The 10,000-nt window shown below is 41.1% G+C and overlaps 1 protein-coding gene across 3 annotated transcripts in view; it reads right to left on the reverse strand.

The window, feature by feature from the left end:
* LOC114623554 (tomoregulin-1) overlaps positions 1-10,000 on the reverse strand; it is a 122,116-nt gene that overhangs the window by 41,128 nt on the left and 70,988 nt on the right. For 2 of the 3 annotated variants that reach the window (XM_028770219.1, XM_028770223.1), the window contains 2 exons: positions 7,119-7,145; positions 4,787-4,886 (listed from right to left, as the gene is read on the reverse strand). In XM_028770219.1, the coding sequence (XP_028626052.1) occupies positions 4,787-4,886; positions 7,119-7,145 (127 nt within the window). The remainder of the gene's footprint in view (positions 1-4,786; positions 4,887-7,118; positions 7,146-10,000) is intronic. The other variant, XM_028770220.1, reaches the window with a different exon arrangement.

Here is a 10,000-nt window from a genome sequence, read left to right on the forward strand (position 1 = left end):
GTGTGTGTGTGTGTGTGTATGCGCGCCCACACACGCACAGGTGCATCTGCTCACAGGTACACATACACATGTATACAAGTGCATGTGGAAGTCAAAGGTCAACTTCAGGTGTTGCTCCTCAGGAGCCATCACCTTGTTTTCTGAGGCAGTCTCTTCCTGGGAACTGGAGGTCACAGATTAGTCTACAATGGCTAACCAGTTGGGCCAGGGTCCTGTGCGTCTCTACCTCTCCAGGGCTAGGTTTATAAATATCCACCATCCTACCCAGATTTTCGGGACCAAACTCAGGCCCACACACTGCACATCAAGTCCTTTACCAACTGAGCTATCTTCCTATCCCAGAAAACTCATTTTACAAACACTAGAACCCAAAGTACAAAGCAGAGTGGTAAGTCAAGTATAACAGAGGAAAAAAAAACACACACACACACACCAGAACCCTCACACAGCACAAAGGATAAATTCTTTGTCAACGGCATGCTAACAGCAAGCCTCTCCAGGCTTCTGAGATCATACACCCCTGGAAAATCAAGACAGCACTTTCCTGCCCTCCCGACAACTGCCAGGAAAGCCAGTGGAAAAAATAGGCAAGAAATTTCAAGAATATTCTAAAATTCACTCCCCAAGAAAGCAAGGGAAATCAGACATGATGGCACATGCCTATAATCCTAGCACTTCCAAGACTGAAGCTGGAGGACTATGTGGTTCAAAGCTAGGCTAAGCTAATTAGTAAGGCCTTGTCTTAGAAGGTGAGAAAGGAAGCTGGGGGTTGGGGGGAGGCATGGCTCACTGAGCACAGTGCTTACCAAGCAAGTGTGAGGACCTAAGTTCAAATCCTCAGAACCCTCAGAAAGCAAATCCTGGTAGACCAGGTCTGTAATTCCTGTGCCATCAGATGAGCAGCAAAGACAGGAGACTTCTAGGCCAGGCAGCTGGCACATGCAACAGCAGAAAAACAAAGAAAAACAGAGAAATCTCTGTCTCAAACAAGGTGGACAGTGAGGACTAACACCCAAAGCCACTCTCTCTGACCTCCACATGGGTCCTGGCACGCACACATCTGACATCCAAACAGACTTTGAGGGGGTGGGGGGGGCGTGGCTGCAATGAAGAACTCTATGGTTCAGAGTGCTTGCCACTGCCTGTGTCAGGAGGACCAGAGTTTAACTCCCAGTACCTACATCAGGCACCTCATAACTCTCTGTGCCTGCAGCCTACAGCTCTACGGGATCCAATGCCCTCTTATGGCCTCAGAAGGTGCCTATACACACATGTGCAGACACACACACACACTCACACACACACACGTGAAAAAACACAAATTTTTAAAGAAAGGAAATGTAAAAGGACAGAGGGATTTATACATTGTAATTAATTAATTTAAGCAGCTGAAATTAAAAAATATAGCTCCTTCTCTTAACAAAATTAATTTCCATGGTACCACTATTCCTTCTTCCAAAGTCCTGAATTTTTTTTAATGTATTGATTAACAATAGAAAGGAACCTTAAATGTAAGAAGCTGAATGATCATGCAGCATTTCTTCTGACAGCGAAGATATTACAAAATGAGAAAGATAAAACATTTTAATGGCTACCCGTATCTAAAGCTTTGTGAGATTTATAGCTATGATAGTTGTGTTTGAGAGCATTATCTTTCAAACCATAAGTCACATAAGTAGTGGATTATGAAGTCAATTTGTGGACCACTATGGTATCACTTCCTTTGCTACTGGCTATGGCAAAATGCCCGAGAATACAAAAGTAGACCAGGAAGCTATGGTGGTTTGAATTAAAATGGCTGATAGATTTGAATGTTTGGTTCCCAGTTAGTGAATTGTTTCGGGAGGATTAGGAGTTGTTGGGTGGGGTATGGGGGGTGTCACAGTCTCTCTCTTTTCCCTACAGCAACACCCTGCCAATAGCATCTGCCTCCTGCCTGAGGATCAGGATATAAGCTTCAGCTACTGCTCCAGTGCCACACCCGACTTCCTGAAGCCACCCTACCCACCATGACCGTCACAGACCAACCCTCTGAAACTATAAGCAACCCCCAATTGAATGCTTTAGTCTTTATGTTGCCTTCATCACGGTGTCTCTTCCCAGCAATCCAGGACCTCTGGAAGAGCAGTCAGTGCTATTAACCTCTGAGCCATCTCTCCAACGCCCAGAGTATTTTCTTTATTTTTTTTTTTGGTTGCTTTTATTTCATTGATTGGTTGATGGGTTGGTTGGTTTTGTTTTTTTCTTGTTTGTTTGAGACAGGATCTCAATATGTAGCCTTAGATGGCCTGAAACTTCCTAGGAAGATCAGGTTAGACTTGAACTCACAAAGATCTGGCTGTCTCTGCCTCCCAGGTGCTGGGATTAAAGGCTTGTGCCACCATAACCGAGGGTAATTTTATCTATCAGTCTCCACCATATTCCCCTGAGACACTGAAGCTCAGTTTCTGTGAGGCTGTTGGCCTAGTTCCTAGGATCAGCCTTGTCTTCATCCCCATGCTGAGGTTACAGAAACATGCAGCCATGCCCGCTCTTCTAGCTGGGTGCTAGGGATTCAAACTTAGATCCTTATGCTTTCTTAGCAAATATTCTTACCCAGTGAGCCATTTCCTAGCCCCTAAAATAAACAGAGTGACAAATAATAGAGGGAGAGTAGATGACTTCTGCGGACACCTGCTCTCACACCAGCACAGACATACCCACACCTAATTCAAAGTAAAATACTTTTTACAACTCAAGACTACTATACTAGCTAGTGTCATAGAGATGCATATCTTATTTTTCTGTACCAGAAGTTCTCTGTAGCTGTGTTATTAGAGCTACAAGACCTTCAGAGAGAGCTCTCTTGGAATCAAAGCCCATTTAAAAATAAATTAGAAATATTCAACATTGTTACACCCACAATCAGTTATAGTTTACAGGCTAATCCTGTGAATAACATTTCCTTTTGTTGCATGTCTACAGTAGCATCATTGTCTGGAGAAATGTGCCAATCATTCCTTCAATGTTTTCCTACTGTCTCATCATCTCCTTGCCTGGCCTTGGCTATTCACTGCAGCCCATGTTCTCCTCTGCCTGGAGGTAAGCTCTTCCCTGGTCAGTGCCCATTCCCTATGCTTAGAGCTGGTTTCTACCTGAAAAGTGGCAGCCAAGAAACATACAAAACAGGGCTGAATAGAGAAATCATTAAAGGAATAAAAACAGACTAATATACCCAGCCAATCAATCATGGGCAGATATGTAGCCTATGAACACTATTATAAAACTATCCTAAGGAAAAGTAATGAAAGAGTAACACATACACACACACACACACACACACACGGCTGTTCCACCATGTCTTATCATTAGTAACATTGAAGGAAAGACAGCATAGGATCTACTCTGGGAATACGTATCATTTCTCTTTGTCCTACAGTCCACTGTCTTCTTTGGATTAATTAAAAAAAAAAAAAAACAGTTCTCCCACATCAAATTACTACAATGAATATATACGCAGGCCAGTCCTGTTTTTTTTTTTAAAAAAAAAAAAAAAAAATGTGTGTGAAACAAAACACATGAAGGTTTCTGAAGTTGCCAAGTGGTTGTGGTGCACGCCTTTAATCCCAGCACTTGGGAGGCAGAAGTAAGCGGATCTCTGTGAGTTTGAGGCCAGCCTGGTCTACAGAGTTCCAGGACAGCCAGGGCTACCCAGTGAAAAACCTGTCTTGAAAATCAAAACAAAACAAAACAAACAAACAAACAAAAATTCTGAAGTCACCTCCCTAAATCCACTTATTCCAAGCATTTAATTTTACCAAATGGCACCCAAGCAGCTGATATTATGCCGGTAACATTGAAAATGGTATGGTCTTGATTTATAAACTCACTCTGGGCATTAATGCTAATTAATACACCGTTTTGATAAAAAACTTTTAAGCACTGAATAAAACATAGGATCTGAAAGTACAAAAGTATATACAAAAGGAATAAAATACAAATCTCCAAAAAGTGAGTGTTCTTGAATATGCACTAGAGGAAACAGAGGAAATGAAGAAGATACACCTAGCTGTCAGGTCCTCAAGTCAGTATCAAAGCTTTGAAAATCAAATATGCACAAATTAAGCACCGTAGGAAAAGGAAAGAACAAGGCAGGGAATATGCAAACATGGTTCTGATGAAAGGAGAACTCAGCCTGACTGCTGACAGATGGCAGCTTGTCCCTATTCTACCAAATCCGACTTCTTACAGGGAACCGGTAGGAAACCACTGGGTCTGTTAGCCATTAAACACCTTGGTGAAATCGGAACATGGATAAGAGAAAAAACAGGAACTACACAACTGAGATTTGTAAGAATAACTTTTGATTATATAAAATAGTTAATACAGCTACATTTTTAAATTTTTTTTAATTTTTCTGAATGCACGGAGACATATTAAGTTTTCGTATAAAACTGCAAGAGGAGAACAGAAGCTTTGCATTATAGATACCAGCAGAGTGGAATGGAACAATTCAAATCAACAGTTTTGATGAAAAAAATCATTATATACACAAAATCATTTTTAAAGGACATATAGAACTCAAAAACTGTAAACGGATTCTCATTCTAAACATTTAAACAGTTGCTGTATTAACATCAACTTAAAAACCGTGTCAGTCGGACTAGCGAATGTCAACAGTTAAAATGTAAGTACGCATGCGCAGACAACACGCATGTGCAGAACCTCCAGGCCTGGGTAGAAAGTTCTTCCTAGCTCACCAGCGAAGTGACCTAAAAAGCAGTCAGCGCCTTTCCCCACAACTCACCCAACGTTTTCCGCATCCTCGTCACACTCAGCCTTGTACTTGCACGGTCCACACTTGGAATGTTTCCTGTGAGCCCCTGCTCCTGAGCCCTCCTCCTCTGCTGAAACAGAAAAGTTAATCTTTCAAACAGAAGTTGGGATGGATCCTTTCCAGACATGCTTTCAGGAGCCATTATCTTCTTTTGAAGGAAAATGCACCCAAACTTGTGGAGACGATCACTTCCAAAGAGTCCTCAGAGTTAGAGGCCACAACTGCTGCTGCTACTACCTAACAACATATCCCAAGACACAGCAAGGTTAGCAAAATAACATCTTGGGCTGTGCGAGCAGGAACAATACAGAAGGTTTAATAAACGAATTTCTAAAGAATTACCATTTAATGCTGAGTAGGAGAAAATAAAACATTACAAAACTCCAGTCTGTGACTGTCCTTGCCCTAAAGGAGCCTGTGGAGGCTGAGAGGCACAGACATGCTGGAACAAAGCCTGCTAGAACAGTGTCATCATCACCTCCCTTCACACCAGCTCCACACCCAACTTTCTAAACAGATTAAAACTAACTTCACAGTTAAAAGCCCCTCTTCTCTAGTTGGTCCACTTAGCATAGCCAAAAATACTCAGATGTAGAAAGCTTTGCGTCTCCTATTTCCAAGCCACAAAAGGAGCACATATCATTGTTTGCAAAAAGATTCACAGCCCCCAAACAAGGGCATCCTGTATGTGTGGGCTCAACTAGAGTGGATCTTTGCGCTCTCCCAAAGAAGGCCAGGAGGTCAGCTATGAGGAAGGAGTCTGGCCTCAAGGAACTTGGTATGTGATAAGCTTCCATATCAGGGAGCCTGTCAGTGAAGAACTTATCAAAAGGCAGGTCTACAGATAACACCTAACCTTCCCAGTGTCTGCCATCCGCCTAGTGTGACTGGGAACACTCAAATACAAATGAATACCCAAACAGATTGCAATGATCAGAATAGTTGATAATTTTGAGACCTCAGAGCCATCATGAAATCCGGAACGGCTGAGCTAACCACTAAACTTTCCAACACATGCTCCCTGAAGGCTGAGAACAACCTACATTCTCAGCAAAACAGTCAGAACTGTATTATATTAGCAAATCCTGGGACCATCTGAGGTTCCTAATGGAACAGTGATCACAGGGACCAGGTCACATGATCTCTTAAAATCCTTGCTTGCTCTCAGATCTAAAATTCATGAAGTTAGCTTTCACACATGATTACAAAGCTCTTGCCTAAACACGTCCAGCTAAATCAAATCCTATTGTTCAGTAGCTTTTATCATTTTCTTTCTGGCTGGAACTCCCATCCTTGAATTCCTCCCCATTAATGTTCTGTTCTCTATAGTCCTTCAAAGTCTCTTCCAACTCAGAAACTTTGGGACTCTATGAAATACAGAGGAAGGAGCAGCCTGACACAAGGTTTCATATGGCTAGGATCATAATTGCAGTTTGTATTTGGGCTGAATTTTCCCAGTGAGTGGCCTTTTAACATATCCTCGGGGTACCTCAAATATTATTTTGCATAAGCTTCATTAAACATGAGGCAGATTAGTCATCCTCATTCTGGTCCTACAATGCTATTACCAAATATGACATTTCAATCATCAGAAATAATTTTTCTCTGAAATAAAATTTAAAACAGAAAATTTTTAAAGTTTAACTTTAACTATTAATTCTGCCAGAGCTGTTTTGTGGGCTTTCTCTTATCTAGACACAACTAACTCTAGATTTTTTTTAACCTTGTTATTCTAAAAATAAAATCCTTATGATTTATGATTTTAAAAAAATGGAAGCAAATAAAAGATATTTCAAAGTTGTGTTTCGCGATAAATCACTTGTGTCAACAATCCTGAACAGAAATCAGCTTGTGTAACCTAAATTTAACAGGAGTTATGATGGGTTCCCTTTAGTCTGACAATAAACCTTCAATGAAAGCAGCATGGAACAAAGACTTTCTGAGACTACAAGGATAGCCAAAGAAGCCTTGGCGGCTAGGGGACAGGGCTCCCTGTAAGGATGGTGGTGATGAGCCTCTGACTCTGCATATCACTAAAAGTCCTTGAGCTAGGAACTTCAAGTGAGGCAGCCCTATGGTGTTTGGATTATATCTCAGAGTTGTTAAATATCAAAGGAAAACAAAGGCCTTAAAAGGTATCTGAGCTGGACATGAAGGATTACACCCAGAATGCCATCACTTGAGAGGCTGAGACATGAGAACAAATGTGAGTTCAAGACCAAACCTGAGCTGCACAGGGAGTTCCAAGCCAGCCTAAGCTAGAAATGAACTCTCTCAAAATAGCCAAGTATTTGAAACTCACCTCCTTCTCCAGATCCAGAGCCATTATCTGAGAAGAAAAACAAGAAATGTAAACATTTTTCCTGGAAATTCTATCTTTTCAGATAGTAATATTTCTTATCAAAACAACTGTAACATCTAGGATTATATATTCCTTTTCTCACATTTCTGACAGCTACGTTTTATTTTCATATGTCTACTTTAGGCTGTACAAAGTAGCCTAGACACATAACCATCAGTCCTTCTTATATACTGAATACATTTCTTACATCTCAGAAGTCAGTCGGCCAGGAAATACCCAGATCCTGTGTGCCAAGACTAAAACATACTATAAACGGCTAAACAGAAATGATTAGCCCACTCATTTAAAAGGTAAAAGGAAATTTTAATTTTGTTACGGCTAGAGAGGAGCTGAACAAACTGCTTCTAGTAGAAAGATAAAGGCTGAGCCTGGCTCCAAAAGTCTTCTTAATCAAATCTGTGGATACAGACCAGAGGCCAAAGGGCTTTTTAAAAAAAAAAAAAAAAATCCCTAAGGTTTAGCAAGGAGAACCTCAGGGTTGAATGTGCATAGTAATGATAAAATTAGCTTCCTCTAGGAAATCTATTCAGGATAAATCTCAGACAGAGAACAGCCTAAAATATAATTAATGTACTTTAAAAAAAAATTGTAGTGCTGGGCCTTATGCATACTAGGCAATTTTATTTTGTAGTGCTGGGTCTCGTACATACTATGCTATTCACTCTACCACTGAGTCACACTCCAAACCCTAAAATTTTATTGTGTAGGGCTGAAAGTACCAATATATAACACAGAGTCAAAACATGAGACTCTGTCATATCATCAGCATGGAGCTGTAAAAATTAATAATAAAAAGCAATGGCAGATGAAGATTTTGACACTTTAGTCAGTACTCTATAGGGGAGGTGATATCTTGGCCCCCGGGAATTAATTCTATTCTTCAAATCATCTCTAGAATGGAAGATAATACTGAATACCAGTTCTTCCCTCTAAATGCCACCAGATACGCAACAACAGGGGGATTGGAAAGCACACGTGCAGACAGTGTGGCACGTGCACAGGCTCTGTGTGGAAAGTTTTCAGTTGGATTCCATTTTGATTAAACCAATCGTGTAAGGCTGTCTCCTGAAAGGAAAGAGGGGAAGAATGGAGGAATAGAAGAGGAGGAGGAAGATTGGAATTGAATTTGTAAAAACTTATGAAAACTAACCCTTAGTTTCCTTAGGAAAACTAACTCTTCTCCCTTTTATTCTATGTGTGTTGATTGGACACATATTAAGTTCTAAGAACTGTGATAAATCACAGTGATAAGACACATTCCTAGTACATGAGACACTCACCAGAAACCTTTTTCTCAAGCTGGGTCCACTCTTAATAGATATTTTAAAACGTCACAACTTCCTTGATCATTAAGGATTCCTAAACACGGGGACTGGAGAGAGCAGTTAAGAGCACTCATTGCTCTTCCAGAGGTCCTGAGTTCAATTCCCAGCAACCACATAGTAGCTCACAACCATCTGTAATGGGATCTGATGCCCTCCTCTGGTGTGTCTGAAGAAAGTGACAGTGTACTCATACATATATAAAATAAATCTTTTTTAAAAAAGATTTCCTAAATAAATTAAAAAGTACCCTGATAATACAGTAGTTTCCCATATTAGAATTTTATCAGTGGTACTCACACCCCTGAGTACATCCCATCCCTGAGAAGATGTTTTGTTTCCCTAGACAGGACACACAGCCTCCTAGCTGACAAAGCACGTATGTGGCCGTAAGCAAGCATATCAGTAAGTGAAATGCAGCATGCTACATGCATAGGCACACAGAAGATAAAACAGACTTCCTAGAGAGGTCAGAGAAGAAGGACTTCAGAGTAAAGCCTAAAACAGGATTTTTCTGAGTAATTGAAAGAGAAAATATTTCAAACTCTCAGAATAGGACACCTCTAAAGACCAAAAGGCTGACTGGCCCAGTCAGCAAGCAACAAAGACAATAGGTACCTCACCGCCTCGGTTCCTGAGCTTACCAAGCCCAGAAGGCGGATATCCATATAATGATCCGGATGAGAAATGGATGTAGTTCACAGAGCCATAGCAGCCTGCACAAGGTTACACGGTAAATAAAAGCTGGGACAACTTTAATGTGAGGCCTTCTGCTCCTCGTTTCAGGGTTGTTTGCAGTCTGCCATGCTACCTACTGTCTAACATTCACTGCCTAGCAAAGCGCTTGGTGTCTTACACACGTGCTCCTTATAAATGATCAATATGGCATCAGAAAGAGTCCTCAAAATTTTTAGATCGAGCACAATGTACTTAGAGAAGTATATGAGGACATCCCATAATAGCCCAAGAACACAATACTTTCTCTCAGTACCTAATTATCTTGTGTACAGTAAAAATGTATCCTTGTCCAAAGAGGTCTGATATTTAACCTATGCTTCTGAGCAGTCATTTATAGCATACCTGATAGGAGTGTCTGTTTGGGAGGCAAGTTCTGTATCAGAAATGGAGAGTGAGCCAGCTGTATCTCACAGTATGAGGGCTAGCCACATTAGCGCGATGAAGACTGAGGCTCTGAGTTTAGGGCCCCAGCATCCGTGTAAAAAGCCTGATGTGGCAGCATACTCCAGTAACACCAATACTGGGCAGGCAGAGACATCCTGGGAGCTTCCTAGCCAGGCAGTCTAACTATACCACAGTGGTTTCAGATGCAGTGAGACCATATCTCCAAGAAATAATGACTAGAAGCTGGAAGTTGACTCAGTGGTTAAGAGCATTTGCTACCGTTATTTCCCAGCACCCACAACTCTAGTTCCAAGAGATTAATTCAACACCCTCTTCTGACATTCTAGGGCTCTGCACAGATGTGGTACAAGCAGGTAA

The sequence above is a fragment of the Grammomys surdaster genome, unplaced genomic scaffold (genome assembly GCF_004785775.1).
Source record: "Grammomys surdaster isolate TR1022 unplaced genomic scaffold, NIH_TR_1.0 199, whole genome shotgun sequence".
NCBI lineage: Eukaryota > Metazoa > Chordata > Mammalia > Rodentia > Muridae > Grammomys > Grammomys surdaster.